This window comes from Helicoverpa armigera, chromosome 2, assembly GCF_030705265.1.
Source record: "Helicoverpa armigera isolate CAAS_96S chromosome 2, ASM3070526v1, whole genome shotgun sequence".
In the NCBI taxonomy this organism is placed as follows: Eukaryota; Metazoa; Arthropoda; class Insecta; order Lepidoptera; family Noctuidae; genus Helicoverpa; species Helicoverpa armigera.
Window position 1 is genome coordinate 14,272,716 of NC_087121.1, and position 15,600 is coordinate 14,288,315.

General features: G+C 35.8%; 2 protein-coding genes across 2 annotated transcripts in view; one reads left to right on the forward strand and one right to left on the reverse strand.

The window, feature by feature from the left end:
• Nucleotides 1-656: 656 nt before the first annotated feature.
• LOC135118514 (uncharacterized) lies at nt 657-7,526 on the reverse strand. Its single transcript, XM_064040825.1, has 17 exons — nt 7,413-7,526; nt 7,071-7,263; nt 6,432-6,604; nt 5,579-5,820; nt 5,290-5,389; nt 4,974-5,161; nt 4,788-4,895; nt 4,435-4,601; nt 3,225-3,230; nt 2,849-3,031; nt 2,607-2,779; nt 2,300-2,538; nt 2,133-2,232; nt 1,854-2,041; nt 1,531-1,644; nt 1,266-1,432; nt 657-1,066 (listed from the first exon to the last, which is right to left on the reverse strand). Exons 1-17 carry the CDS (start codon nt 7,420-7,422, stop codon nt 820-822), a joined length of 2,598 nt encoding a protein of 865 aa, XP_063896895.1. The 5' UTR covers nt 7,423-7,526; the 3' UTR covers nt 657-819.
• A 2,935-nt stretch (nt 7,527-10,461) lies between these two features.
• Nucleotides 10,462-15,600, forward strand: part of LOC135116537 (putative inorganic phosphate cotransporter) — a 33,675-nt gene continuing 28,536 nt past the window's right edge. Inside the window, exon 1 of the mRNA XM_064040832.1 lies at nt 10,462-10,720. Coding sequence (XP_063896902.1) covers nt 10,582-10,720 — 139 coding nt within the window. The 5' untranslated portion in view covers nt 10,462-10,581. The remainder of the gene's footprint in view (nt 10,721-15,600) is intronic.

The following is a 15,600-nucleotide window of genomic DNA, read 5'->3' on the forward strand; positions in this document are numbered from 1 at the left end:
AGAGAATGTATAATTTATTTTTGTGTGATTTTTTCACATCTTTGTGCATAAAAAGGATATGAGGAATTGAGGAGAGATATCTCGCCGCTCCGATTGCGGTGCCTACGCAACCAAGATTTTGTTCTACTCAGCATATTACCTATTGCTAATTTTTTTAAAAGTATAATTCCAGAACTACATATAGGATAGTTTTTCTCCGTGTCCGAATCCAAAAGCTTTAAAGGTACGGCCTATAGCAACTTTCGCGAATACATGTACTTAGGTACTTACACTTCTGTGCCCATCAATTCCAATTGACTTGTAAATAAATCATGTTAAGTCAACCAGGAACCCAGTTAGGCCGCCGCAGATGGCAGGCCTGTGGCCGGTGTTTATCTTAATTGCTATTTCACTGGCCGTACCTCAGTCACTGCGAGAGATCCAGTCGGAGTAATCGATTCCCATGTTATTACCGGTTTCACAGCCGATAACGGAGTTACACCGACCAGTAATGTAGGCGCTACAGACTGCCTGGCTGCTTTGAAAATGTCGGACACTAGAGTTGGGATAAGGAGAAGGTCGTATAGATGTAATACGTTTTATTTATTTTTCAATCAGATTTATTTTGTGCTTAAATAAAATAAATAAGTAGGTGTGCTTTTTTTAACGATGGCAAAAATCATCAAATGACTCCTCCCGCTATGGGTTTGCAGCGGTGAGGGAGTGTCAGATTTTTACTGACAAAAAATCCATCATGTCGGGCTCCACTGGGAAGTACCTAAGTGCTGAAGCGAGTAAATTGACAATTATGTGATACAGAAAAGCACAAAATATTTCAATTTATTGAAGCTGTGTAACATCTGGTTCTTGATTGTGCTTCCTCATCTGATGACGATGCGCCAAAATCTCGATGACCAGCAAGACAAAAGCCAGGATCATTCCATAGAGCAGCATGAGACACACCGGGTAGAAATCCACCATATTGACTGAATCAAAGCTGCTACCCATTACGGAGCAAACCGGTTTCTTGGCGTAAGCTAAACGGTTTTCCCTGTCAGTCAAACCGTGCTCCTGGATCCTGATATACCTGTAATAAAAATGGTTACATAGGTGTTTGCATATTCCATGAAGTAGGAGACCACCCATGTGATGAGTTAGCATTTAAATCCTGATAAAGATGCAGATATAATGTTAGGAGTTAACGCATATGGTAAAGGTATTTTTTTTATATATATAATTAAACTGAAAACTAAGCACTTCATCAACTTTTACTAAGGAATTCTCACCCGACTTTAAACATTTCGCCAAAAGGCGAGTTCTTGCCGCTACACAGCCAAGCTTTCGCGTTTTGATAGTATTCAATTTCTTGAAGTCCACATTTTTCGTGCTCTTGGAATAACGCTGATACGATTCGGTACCCAGTGCCTGTATTCATATTGAAGGCAAACGGTCTCTGAGAACATAAATTGCAGTGTAAAAATTTGGAGAGTTTAAATATCGTATAGAAAAATGTATAGGTTTATAACAAGGAACCAGAAACTAATGTGTTACCTTTTGCATAGCTTTAACACCTTCTTCAAGAGTCAAGAAGTTTGGTTTACCTCTTGGTGCGACTTTCGTTTCATATATTGCCTTTTTGATTGGGTCACTGGCACTCTGTGCGGGCTACATAATAAAAACAATATTAAAAAAGAACACTCAGAACGGTTTAAAATAATTGAACACTCACGAGGATCTTCCTGTACCAGTGTAAGATATCGGGGATAGTATCAGTGGGTATCTAATGCGTATATTTGTTAGTGGGTTATGGGAAGTTCCGGGGCTTTATCAAAGCAAACAAACAGGCAAATATTTCCTTTTTATTAAATACTTACCGAAAAGTAATATCTATTGTAAGGCACATCCTCAACACCGAGTTCCAATTTTGAATTCAACAAATCAGAAAGCGTTCGGATCTGATTGGAGGTCGACTGCAATAGTGCAACGATATTCGCAGAATATGACGTGTACAAAAAAAGGAACGCTAAGAACACTATGAACATTACAAGGCGGCCAAGTGTCCCTGGAAAAGAAACCATTATAACTAAGTGAAATGGCTCTAGAGCAGTATAATCACCTATATTTTTTATTGAGTAAACAAGCAGAATTCTGACCTTTCAACTCATTAGAGCTCCCTTGTTGAGATATGGCGCTGAGTACGAAAATAGTGATATCGCTCCAAGTTGGTGGCAAGCAAGTTTGGTCCATATTTTGCTAAAACAGAATTGATTAGAAACCCTTTTCATGAATCTCAAATATATTTTAAAATTATATTCCTTACCTCGTTAAACTGTTCATATTTCTTGATATCCCATTTTGTATTTATGTACAGTACAACTATCATTATGAGAACAAATGCACCCAGACAGATCCAAACACCAGTTGTGAATGGTAAAAGAAACAAATTGTTCTGATATGAGAGAGGAGGCTTCCTAAAGACGATCTTCACGGTAACAGGAGTCGGGTTCGTAAAGTATTCCAAAATCTTCAAGCGTTCTACTGACATGAATGTGACCATACCTGTCATACAAAGAATAAGTTAAATTCTCGAAGATATTACGAATGCTGTGAATTAAAATCAAAATTACCACATAATTCTGCTTTCCCCGTGTTTATTTCTCCAATCATTCCGTTCCAAGTACCATTAACCTTGTAGCCCCAAGTATCATTAAAGAGTATTCTTCTGGACGCATTTAAAAAGTCAAACAGGGGATTGATACTACGAAAAGTGCTCTTAGCAACTGTATCCACTAAGATGTGTCTGAAATCATATTTATTGGAATTATTCAAGAAAGAATTTGCAATAATATTTGTATTTGTTATTACTTACCTAAGAGTTATTAAATCACTTAAAGTAGTTCTCTTATCTTCAACGACAGAAGAAGCGGTCAAAGGTTCTCCCTTGAAATCCTTCCGTCTCATTACATTACTTTGGATAGTCTTATCCGACTTGTTCAGTCCGTAATCAGCCGACCAAACCCCATAGTATTCTATATTCCACTCAGAGTTAGGTCTGATTTTATATACTGCAAATAATTATATTATATAATACTAGGAATAATAGTGATTAATTCTAAGCTACGAGGTACACGCAAATGAAAAATCAACTCACTTGTATGAAGCAAAGTATCGTTATTTGCTGTTTTTTGAGCCATTATAACTTCAGAATCAACGGAAATATTTAGACCCCTAAATTCGGGAGGCACGATACTCTCCTTTTGTATCGGATTACCAAGAACTAGCCATCTGTACGACTTGCTAAACATTTTGTTTGCGTTAGCCTTGAAAATAATGAAAACATAAAACATGACAAAAACAAAATAATGTTTACATTTTTCGGAAAATAAATGAAGAGAAGTAGGTACCTGTTTGAGGAAAAATTCAGCATCTACGCAATTCTTGTCTAACAACAACAATAAATGGTTATTAGGATAAGAATTTGCGAATGTTTTATTTTTCCGTAAATAACGAACAGTAATAGGTCTTTCGAGATTCATCAACATTTTGGATAGCCTTACTTCATCAGCTTCTGTAAAAATTATGATAAGTATTCATAGATTACCATTCTCTTTCCATTTATTAATTTACATGTTGACATACTCACTAGAATTCCAGCACACATTAGCTACAATTGCAGTTGGTTTCTCGTATGAATTGGCTAAATCAACAATCATTTGCAGATCATTATTTGGGAGTATTGAAACACACCATTTCAAGCACAATATATTTAAAAACAATGTGAGAAGTTTCATGTTGAAGACGTGTCTGTGTACATTGAAAGATAAAGTGAACTATATCAAAGATTTGAGTTTCAAACTGTGTATAATTTGCGTGCTTATTACACCAACTAGTAATTGTTTAAGTTGCCCGCTAATTGGATATAATTCATAGGTTGCTTTGTTAAACACAGGGGCTGTCTCACCACTTAAGCGTTTAACAGAATTTACTTCATAAGTACAGTGATAACTATAGGTTCAGCTACAAAACCTTTAATTATTCTACATTAACTGCGTTTTGCTCTAATATGGCTAACTACATCAAACACAATTAACTCCAATTTCACAAAGTGTTTTACTATTTTAGTTCATTTCATCTTTTCTACAGTTTAATTTTCGTAATATGTTTTCTTTTTTGTGTGCTAATATTTCTAAAGCAAGTAAGAACAAAGCGACAATAGCTCCGTAGGATAATATCAGCACAGCTGGATAACAGTCGACCATGCTGACCGATACGAAATTTGATCCACCTCCAGTACATTTAGGACGTTTTTCATACATCAGACGATTTTCTCGATATTGCAGTCCATGTTCTTGAATGCGTTTGGTTCTGTAAAGGAAAAAAACATTAGAGAATCTTGAATGAATGTGGTTGCAATTTACATCCATAAGAATGGTTACTAAGTTGTACTCTGTTTACCCAATTTTGAACATCTCCCGGAAAGGTGTGTTCTTTCTGACGGCCAGCCAAGGATCAATTACTTGCAAATACTGTATTTCTCTAAGCCCGCATTTTTCACCTTCATTGAAATATTTCCCAACGAATTTGTAACCCACTCCAGTTTCCATGTGAAATGCAAATAGTCCCTGAAAATTAACTAACAAAGTTATGTCCGTTCTGCCTCATCCTGCTAATATTACTAGCGCGGAAGTTTGTATGAATGTGTGTTTAATACTATTACTAACAGGTTACTTTTTATCTAGCTGTGGCTTGTACTTCTCTCAGAACAGAAAGCAAACCAAGGGCGTAAGCTAGTTAGAAGTAACGCTAACCTTTCGCATTTGTATAACTCCCTCATCCATAGTCATAAAACGTGGTGTTGTACCAGGTGGAGCCACTTTCTTCTCATATATTGCTTTACGTATTGGTTCAGTAGCAGTCTAAAACAAAGAAGCATCTACATTACTCGTACGAGAACGTAAGATAAGCATTATGAAATGATTGTTTAAATAAGTTACCGAGAAATAATATCTGTTGAAAACAGTATCATGAACGCCGAATTTGATTCTGGAATGGAGTAAATCTTCCAGAGTCTTGATATGCGATGAACTGGATTGGAGAAGAGCTACGATGTTAGCTGAATAGGAGGTGTAGAGGAACATCAGAGCTAGGAACAGCACCAACATTACCACTCGACCTAACGACCCTGGACAAACAGATTGTTTCGTCAAAGAAAATTCAGTTCAATTTAAAGTTGATTGTGAATCTTTTACAAATCCTTTATGAGGTCACATTTAAAGCATCAGTAGATCTATGACGATTTTGAATTTATACCTTTCAGCTCAGAAGGACTTCCTTGTTGACACGCAGCCCCAAATATTAAAACGATAATATCAACGACATTGGCCCTCAGTACGCCTGCGTCTTTTTCCCGCTGAAAAACAACGTTGTTAATAATTTTAATGGCATTTTTATTTATATTGTTGCCTGTTTCCTTACCAGCCTTGGAGACAGGTTGTTCATTACAAGCAACTTAAAGACCATCATGGGAAACTCTGTGAGTGTACAATATATGGGTTTTCCGTACATTACTTGTATTATGTCCACTGCGACTTGGACTTACCGTTTCTAATAAATCTTGTGTTTTCTTCCACTCCCATTTTGTTACCAGAAGAAGCACCAAGTATATTATGAAAACCAAAGCTATGGTGCTATACCACACAGTCGTGTTGAAAGGCAGAAGGAACAAATTGTTTTCATACGACAGCTTCGGTTGTTGAAATACGAATTTTGATCGCGTTGGTGTTGGACTCGCTATGTAGTCTACTATGGAGACACGCTCGAATGTGAAGAACATTGGTGATCCTGCAGACGATAATGTACGGAATAACAATTGGCAAGAGTAAAGCAATTCAATATGTCTTATTACCGAGATTGCCAATTACAATGTTGATACAATAGGCTTTGTCAACATTTTTTTTGACTGTCTGCAAATTAAATTTGAGCAACTGGTTTTCCCCGAATCGGATTCTGTTTGTTGCTCTAAATAGAAGGTCATTCATAATTCGTGCGTCTACAAATAGCTTCGCTCAGAGCCCGTTACAATGATTAGCTCATCAATCAATTGCTTACTTAGCAAAGTTAATTGGTGACTGGCATGATGTTATTACTGCTCAATTTTGCGATGGTACCGTATCTTCTGTAGGAATGTTACTTATGTTACGTCAGTGACTGCGGGGCTTTCCGAAGTCTACAACTTGAACACGTTAGTGCAACATGATTGGGGCTGATTGATACCTATATTGGAAAATATTCGACTGACTGATGAATCATGAGGGGCAAAAACTCACAAAAGAATGTGAGGAGTTATAAAATTCCTAAAGAAGGAAATCATAAGAGGAATAAGGCAAAACAAGTACCTATTCTGGGTAGATTCAGCACATGAGATGGTAAACGTTTTAATAAATATTTTTTACCTCCGACTTCCACTTCGCCCCTAACTAAGTAGCCAGTCATTCCGTTCCAAGAGCCATTAACGCGATAACCCCAAGTGTTGGCAAAAATGTATTTCCTTTTAGCATTAAGGAAATCCAGCAAATGGTTGGTCGTGGGGAAATTCACTTTCGTAATTGTATCAATGTGATCGTCTCTGCAATAATTGGGTAACTGTTATTAAAAATGTGTTTTAAAATCACTGCGAGTTATTTGGTTGTCAGTTTGTAAGGCTAACGAACTGTTATTTTTCCTTATGCTAGGATTTCGTAACAGAATTCCCAGACATGTAGGTATAGGTATCTATTTTTATCAAAACTATTATGAAAATTAATTATTAAGCTTTTTACATTCCAACCGCAAAACTTATTTAAATATTCGTTTATATACAGGAGCACTAATAAACATTCCTCAGTGAAGGAAATAGGTTTTTACCCGGCCAGTTATTATTATATTATTTTGCCAATGATACGGCTGGTCATATCTATCATAGCTACCTAAAATTGCCCCAGTTTATTAACAAAGAGATCTCACACAGTACAGCTACCTCTTTTGTACAATCTTAGATTATCGAATTTACAACTGTATATTCACACGTTTAAAAGTAACGGTATTACACCTACAGGCCATCAGATAAATGATTGACACTCTCATTATTCGTTAGTACATAACAAATACTTATTTCGTATCCATCTATATCAAGACGTCTCAAAGAAGTCGGTTCGAAAAATCGAGGAGACTTCTGAAATCTATGTTTCGCATTCCATGTCCCGTAGAATTCTGTCTGCCAGGTGTTATTTGGGCTTATTTTGTAAACTGAAATAAATATCATGAAGTTAAAATCCTGAATCTGGTCATGTTGTATATGAAATAGACAACCTAAATAATAAGGACAAGGTACAAGTTACTTATTCGTTTGAAGAAAGGGTGTTAGATAATAAGTTGTCTAAAATGAATGGACTTACTAAAATGCATTTCGTACACATCGTCGACGCTCCTTAGCACCAATACTTCAGAATCGAGAAGCACATCTATGTCATATATAGCTCTCGGCACAATATCATCGTCGTTAGTGCTGGTATTTCCAAAAAGAATCCATCGAAACGGTGCTCTGAAGACGTTCCGTGCACTGTTCTATAAGAATTTAGGGAAATTATCACACACTATTTCGACATCAGCACATATGTCATTGTTTGGATATTATCAGTTATTAGAATAGATGATGTCCACCTAGCCGATTATCGGCTACGGCGGCTGTTCTCATGTAAAAGGGCCAACTGCGCAGGACATATTAAAGAGCACAAGCATTTGCGCAGACACAGGTGCACTCCCTATTCCTTCACTCTCATATCCCGATGGGACGGCAATCCGACACGACCGGAGAGAGATCAGGCGCAGGACCGACATTTACGTGCTCTCCGATGCACGGGTGTATCAATCACCAACTTCCAGGCTCCGGGATGCTTTGTGAAAGTCTTCTAAAACCCACAAAGAGATTTCAGCCCGACTCGGGAATCGAACCCGAGACCTCGTGCTCAGCAGCCACACTTGCGACAACTAGATCAACAAGGCAGTTAAGAATAGAGCACTAAGTGAAACCAACCTTCTCAAAATAAGTATCAATATCAGGACAGTCCAGGTCAGCCATAAACACAATATGCTGTTCTTCATCATAAAACTCAGAGTTATCAGCTTTAATAACGTCATTTGCGCTAAATTGGATGTATTTACTTGTAAGGTGAGTGTGCAGTTGTATTATTTTACCTGAAAATATGATAATAAACTTTTAGTTTAGTTTTGCTTGAGAATTAAACCTGGAAGATTATTTAGCCCTCAGAGAACTTAATATCTGTCTAATGCTGTAGAACTGTTAACGTGTGTGTCCTATTTCCCGGTCTTCAGCTAAACACATTTTGGTTGCATCCTTTCACAGGTCTTCAACCTTTTCGCAGGTATTTTACCTCTTAAGTACAATACGGCGAAAAAGATATGTTTTTTTTTTATTATGATACCGTTTCAATACTCATAGGAATTTCACAAACGCATTACTTTGTTCGTTTCATTTCTTTCCTTAATATTCTGAAATACTGTCCCTGCCTGCAGAGGGAATTCTAAATTGGATCATGGTATGTATGATGTTTATGAAGAATTTGTACTTACTAGGTGTCCAGCAAAGTTTAGCTATTACAGAAGACGGTCTACCAGATGCTTCAATGACGTCAGCAAGCATGACTTGCGTATTTTGCGAATCTTGGCCATAGCATAGTCTTAGAGAACAGAGTATACCAACTAAGGCAACTAAACATACACTCTTCATTGTTGGAAATGTGCATCAGTTGAATAAAGAAGACAGACTAAATACGAAGTAGGTCGGGTCTTATTATATTTGATTTACAAATCGGTCTGTATTTGCAAAGTGATTTTTCTTCAGAATTATTCTTTAGTTCGCAGTAGGTCACTGCAATTTTTGCAAAATATGTTTGCGAACCGCAATTCCCTGAATTGGTTCAGTAAATATTCTGATATAAAATAAAAGTAGGTAGGGTTTAAGTTTGGTTTTATAAATGCTTTGTTTCAAAAGGTAATATTTGGCTTGACTCTGTTTTGATCAGTTGGCCCTAATAATTAAATTATTTGAATTTTGCGTTTGAACAAAATATTTGCCTTTCAAAAATGGGGTCCCTCTACCTAAGAAAAATCTTAATGGAAGGATCTACCAAACATTTAAAGTATATATGTAGAAGTCTAAGAAATATTGATACGACCAATATAGAAATTTATTTAAAGGGATGGGTTCGGGAATATTCCAATGCATGTATGTAGAGTTCATTGTTTGAACCTATGAACTTCGTAACAGTTCATCTTTGTTCGAGCCTCATTACGGCAAAGGTATTTGCTCTAGATAACGTTAATCACAGTTATCTAACTTATCTATGTAAAGTTTATCCGTATTGTTTGTTTACAAGCGATAGGGAATTGTATTTTTCCGTAACAGCAATAGTCAACATAAGATGACGATGTAGTATGGGCCATTCTTAACTCTTTTGTTTTATGCTTTGTTGCATTAGGACACTGAGACTTGAAGAACAAAGGACAATGGGCGATTCCGGTCCAAATGTCCACCACGAACGAGACCTATATGGCTAGATAGCCCGTTAAATATAGAACATTTTTTGTTATGAAAGTAAAAAAAAATATAATGCCAGAAAAAAGTTATAGCAAAATCAAATAAAACATTTTATAGATTTTTTCAATTTCATGTTTACAATTACTTTTCGTGATGTTCGATTTTCGTACTTTCTGTAACTTTTGACAAAATATAATTGTTCATTATTAGGGAGAAGACACCACCAGTAACATCGAACTTTCTTAGATCCAGGAAACGCTGAGTATATTCAAGCACTTCTGGCGCCTCAATTGGTTATGATTCGTACATCCATCGGGCAAAAAATATGGGCTGTTTATATGCAAATGTGTCTCACTCATCTTAGTTTTAGATAAAGTGCAGAAATGGAAGTGGAATAAAATAAAAAATAATAATGATAACATACAAAAACTACCGAAAATTAAGAATACATTTTTGGCTATAACTTTTTTTTGGCATTGTTTTTTTTTACTTTCTTAGTAAAAGTTACTCTTAATTAAGTGGACTATTTAATTATATAGGTCTCGTTCGTGGTGGACATTTGGACCAAACTTCATACATTCTTGCCCAATCTCCTTTTGAACCGAGTTCTACATTCTGAAATGTTGGATAAATACTTCAGCTTTTGGCTAATTCAGAAAGCCATATATTTTTCTAAGTTTAACGATGACAATATTATTGCAACATTCATTACCTTATCAATAGTTCTTTATCAAATAGTACACTTCTGTCAATCATTTGAAACAAATGCAGGCCGTAAATAGTTGTGTGGGAATAGCCCACATATCAACAGTAGGTACTTAATGTTATCAGTGCGTACATTAATTTTAATTTATTAATTGCATTATGTAACTGGACACGGTTAGTTCTCCACGCGACTTGCTCCAGTGTGTACCTACATTTCCAATGTGACTTTTCGTTTTCCCAGTTGATAACGCAATCCGAATTCAAACAAAAGAGTGTTTATTTAATGCGATTTAAAAAGTAAAATGTTAGACACTCATTTGTTTTCTAAATTAGTGACGAGATGTTCATTAAATCCAGTGTCGTTGAGTAAGCAGGGCGAATCTGCATCCGAATGGACGCCTTTGTTGAAGAAATCTTCTAATGTGCCGCTTTCTATCAGAGGTGGGTGCTGGCTTTTGTTTTATTTATTTTAAATTCCTTCAATTATGTGTGACCGCAACTCGGGTTTCTCCGTCCAAATTGGATTATGAAGCCAAAGTTGCTCGTAGAGCCATATGATATGCAATCGACCACTTTTTTGTTGAAACATTGCCCCCAGCTAGGATATAACCGGAGGCAATATTTAGAAAACCGTAATACCTATCATAATAAACCCATTGGAGTTTGATAGCTAGTCTTTCAGTAACTTTCCGATGCTAACAATTTAACAGTTGTTATGAACCCTGGTATTCGATCAATCTAAAACGATTTTGTTGTTAAATAAAATGCAAAAAAAAATTTTCGTTTCATCGTATTTTACTGAACTTAGGTAGGTACTTACTTAACAGTGAAGTTAAAACCTCCTTTGAACCTTCCCAAATAAATAGTTAGGCAGTGTTAATCTGTTGTAGTGGAAATATTTTGGTGTCAAAAAAAGGTGCTAATGAAAAGTAACTATTGGGCGTGACTAAAATTAATTAACAGCTACAGGGTGCTTATTACAAATTATCACTATAGGTACTTACCAGTTACATTCAGTCAAAGCAGTTATTTTTTTGGCTAAATTTAGCACCTATCAGTAGTAAATATAATAATAATTAGAATTTTTCTATAGGTACACCTGAGCCCAAAATTTCTTCGAGTAAATATTTACGAAAGCACTTAAAGCAGAATTAGGTGTGATTAGTGTCGGGACCAGTTGACGTAAATGGTAAAAATGTACGATGGATCGAAGTGGGTCACGCGAAAAGTTCCACTCTTAAGGTGCAATAAGCAATGCTATGCAATGCTAAGAGCAATTCAATGCGTTATTTATTTACTTAAGGCAATAAAGCAAGTAATATAAACCAAGCTATGATTAATATTACTTGCATTATTACGAACTTACTGCGTTTTATTTTAGTCATCGTTTTACACCGATTACACGGGTAGTCAGACGCCAATAAGTCTGACACCAGTCTAACCAAGGGTTATTGGGTTGCCTGGACAACTAGGTTGAGGGGTCAGATAGGGCAGTCACTCCTCGTAAAGCACGGGTACTCAGCTACATCCGGTTAGACTGGAAGCCGACAACAACATAGTTGGGAAAAAGGCTCGGAGGATGATTTACACCGATTAACCTATTTTATTATGATGCATTTTTTGGTAGAAAACATTTTAAAACCTTAGATTAGTTACTGGTATTATACTAATTTTCACATATAATATCGAGTAGGTACTTGCAGATATGTAATAAAACTCTTCCGTGTAACACGATATCGCAAATTGTAAACAAATCTAACTACAAAAATCAAAATAAAACAATTGTAATGACTCGTAAGCTTAGCCTTAACGCGCAGATAAAAACGTGCGTCGATAAGTTAATGTAAATGCACTTTCAACACGTGCCGTCAGTGCAGCTTCTAACTTAAGAATGTTAATTTATCGATACTTAACTTCATTATTATAGAATAGGAATTGCTTATATAAAGTGGTAATTTTATATGACACGCAAATAGGAAATATGGTTAACGTCATTTTTTGAAGAAAAGCATTACCAACGGTAGGGTTGTTGTAGTTATCATAGATGGAAAAAGTCAACTGCTGGACAAAGGCCTCCCCCAAGTGGGTTTGCCCATACTCACCGAGCTGGGTTTGTGCATATTCCGTGCATCTAAGCAATAAGAATGTTTGTGAGCTACAATTGACACAATATTCGTATGAACTGATGTGGGATTTAGTACTACGTTCTAGGTACCTTCCGTCAACAATTCAGTTGGTAATCCTAGATATCAGGTAATGTAGGTAAGTTGTTCATGTAACCTCTAAGGTTACTGACGTCAACACATAACAATTAAAAGATTGGGAAATCAAAGAGCTACATTCCTAAGTGTTGATAAAACGGGTGAGTATGCCAGACGCGTCTTCGTAAGAGGAAAACAGTAAATACGTATCATTTCCGTTTTCCCGGTGCTAATGCCCTAAGTCGGTAGAACCTGTACCTACTTTATTTAGTTTTTTTAAGGTCAACTGACATTGGTTGAGTCTAACGCTTAACATCGTCACCCGAGACAGACTCTCGAACTTTTAAGTAGGCTTAATTCTTGGGTTCCATGTCTGCTGCTACTGTTGTTTAATACATTATGACATAAAGTTCAGGATTGAAATGATAAGATTTTTAGGTTTTCAATAAAGTCCTAAAACGAATGGAAGTATATTACAAAAAGGTAAGGTCTTGAAATCGGAACAAACGCTACCTATTTTTTCAGGCACTAAATATGTTTCCTCAGCACGTTCTCCTTTATCTGAGAATACAGAATATTTAATGCAATTCACTATGAGGTTGTAAACCTTCGTTAAATAATGAAGTTTGGTAAATAATGTGAATGTTTGGTCAGCAATCGTTGGGTAAATGCCAGCGAGTTGCGACCAAGACTAAACTATTTGATACGGATGACCGGTCTCTTACAAGACATCGCGGATTTTTGTATAGGTACGTTCGCAATTAATTTTATTTAGGTCCGGCTTGATAGTTCTCATGACAAGATTGTTTCAGTGGTTTATTGTTTTGACCAAATGAAGCCAAGCACTTAGGTACGTATGGTCAATAAGCCATAAGAAAGTAGGAATATGTTGTGAAACCTCACAGCGTTATGTTAGTTAATATTGAAGAAGCGATTAAGTATTGAGAATCATATAAAATCACAATCACATTAAGTATAAGAATATATTTTCAGCATTTTTTGTTACTGGGTATACAACAGTATTTGCAATCGGTTTTTAGCAAAATATAGTTTGATCTTAAACATAATAAATAGGGGTCTATTGCCTTGTTTGTCAATACTTTACAAAAGTACCAAGTACACTTGGGTAAACTTGTAAACTTGAGAAAAATCCTGAACTATTGACTATATTTATAGACGGGGTTACTTGTATAGAATTGTATTCTAAATATTTGCAACAAAAACGTTGGATCGTGTCACGATAGCTAAAAACTACTAGTTATTTATTATTATGTTTTTTATCTCTACTACAGCGTGGCGAGGGACGATATCGCCGATTTAATTTTAGAATGAGGAAAACACTTTTTATGTTAGTACCTACAATCACTGATTTATTGGAGCAAATATGGCAGTTCACTAAATAAATGTACCTAGTTCCTGGAGTTTATGTAGGTATAAGGTATCCTAACGTTCTATATAATGTTATTACTTACTAGCTTTCACCCGCATCCCTTGGCAACTACTTCGCGCCTTCCTCGATAAATGTGTTATCTAATACCGAAAGAATTTTTAAAATCGGACCGGTCCCTAGTCCCTAAGAGCGCGTTCAAACAAACAAACTCTTCATTAAATTTAAGTATCTATTAATATAAATAGAACCTTCATTAGAAGCTGGTTAACGACGTGCCTACCAACTTTTTAAGCCAATATGACGATCAAAATTACGTATCGATATATGCAAAGCAATATGTAAGTAGTAGGTACCAGGCAAACAGAACAAATGAAGAAGTGGTTGCGTTGCGCCTGCGTTCGTTGTCATCCGGTTACGTGCAATTTGCTACGATTCCTACGCTCGTAGAATCGTAGATACGTCGCTATAGAATTGTAGTGGTTGAGATGACGTGCGAAAACAATGATTAAATAAATTGTAAAGTTAATAAAACTGTAAAAGTTTGTCTAAGCTGTGTAGTTGCTGAGTTAAGCCTTACATCGCCTTCAATATTTTAAACACTTCATGGGCACAATGATAGATGATGATAAATCATTGTAGTGTTTTTTTAATGCCGTAAATAATATTGACTATTTGTTATCAATTGACATGCAATTTATTATGATTTAAATTTTCCATAGGAAACGTATAACGACGACAGACGACTCAGCGTTGTCAGCGGTTGTATAGCACCGTTTACATATAAGTAGTACAGGTATTTACAAAGATACATTTATTTGAAGGATGTAATATAAATTAGCAAATATGTAAAAAAAATATGCAAAATAATAAAAGGATACGGATTACGGATTTTAAAAATGTTTGTATATTTTTTAAATAAATGAACAATTTCCAATATTCTATAAGTCATAGGTACAATCACACAACTAACATGTTTTATAATGCCTGAGAAAATAGTTCGGATGTTCAGAAGATTGCAGTTCTTAGCTCACTACAATTTATTTACTTTTATATTCATTGTTCTTATAAATTTTATGTACCTACGAAGACATTCCTTAAAGGCTAGGTCATTGAAATAACGCCCGCATTCTATCTTCGTTTATTACTAAGATCTCGCTTAGTAACAGCCGCACTGGTCCATTGATATAAGGTTAGGCACTAGCTGGGGAGTTTGTTTCACCACTTCTTCTTCCCAGCAAAAACATATAGGAAGTGGTAAAGGACGGGTGTTTAGGGGGCAGTGTTTTGAGACCTTCAAAAAGTGGTAATTTTCAGCCTACTCTGAATAAATGACTTTTTACCTTTATCATTTTTATCAATCTGTCACAGCGAGTCGGAAGCTAACATCTAGAAAGCAAGCTAAAATTACAAATGCGTCTTACTAACAAACAATAGAAACTGCTGAATCGATTTGGAAAATTCTTTCATTGTTGAAAAGCTACACATTTCCCGAGGTTATATTTTATCCCGGTACAGGCAGTAGTTTCCACGGGTCGCGGGTGGAACTATGGGAAATCGGCTAGTAAACAATAAACAACAAAAATATACAGGAACTAAGAGGAAAAATTCTTATAAATATCTACTTAGTAAATAGGTTCTTTCTAAGTAAAGTGAGTAGAATATAAACATACCTACCTACTATTATTTATGAATTCACTATTAATTAATTAATTTTGTAAACATAAGGTCAT

Bases quoted from the DNA above. Each gene is read 5' to 3' on its own strand.
- LOC135118514 (XM_064040825.1), bottom strand. The intron at 5,821-6,431 runs GTAAAAAATATT...TATCGTCTGCAG, and splicing joins GGGCGAAGTGGAAGTCGGAG to GATCACCAATGTTCTTCACA. The intron at 5,162-5,289 runs GTATAAATTCAA...CTGTTTGTCCAG, and splicing joins AAGTCCTTCTGAGCTGAAAG to GGTCGTTAGGTCGAGTGGTA.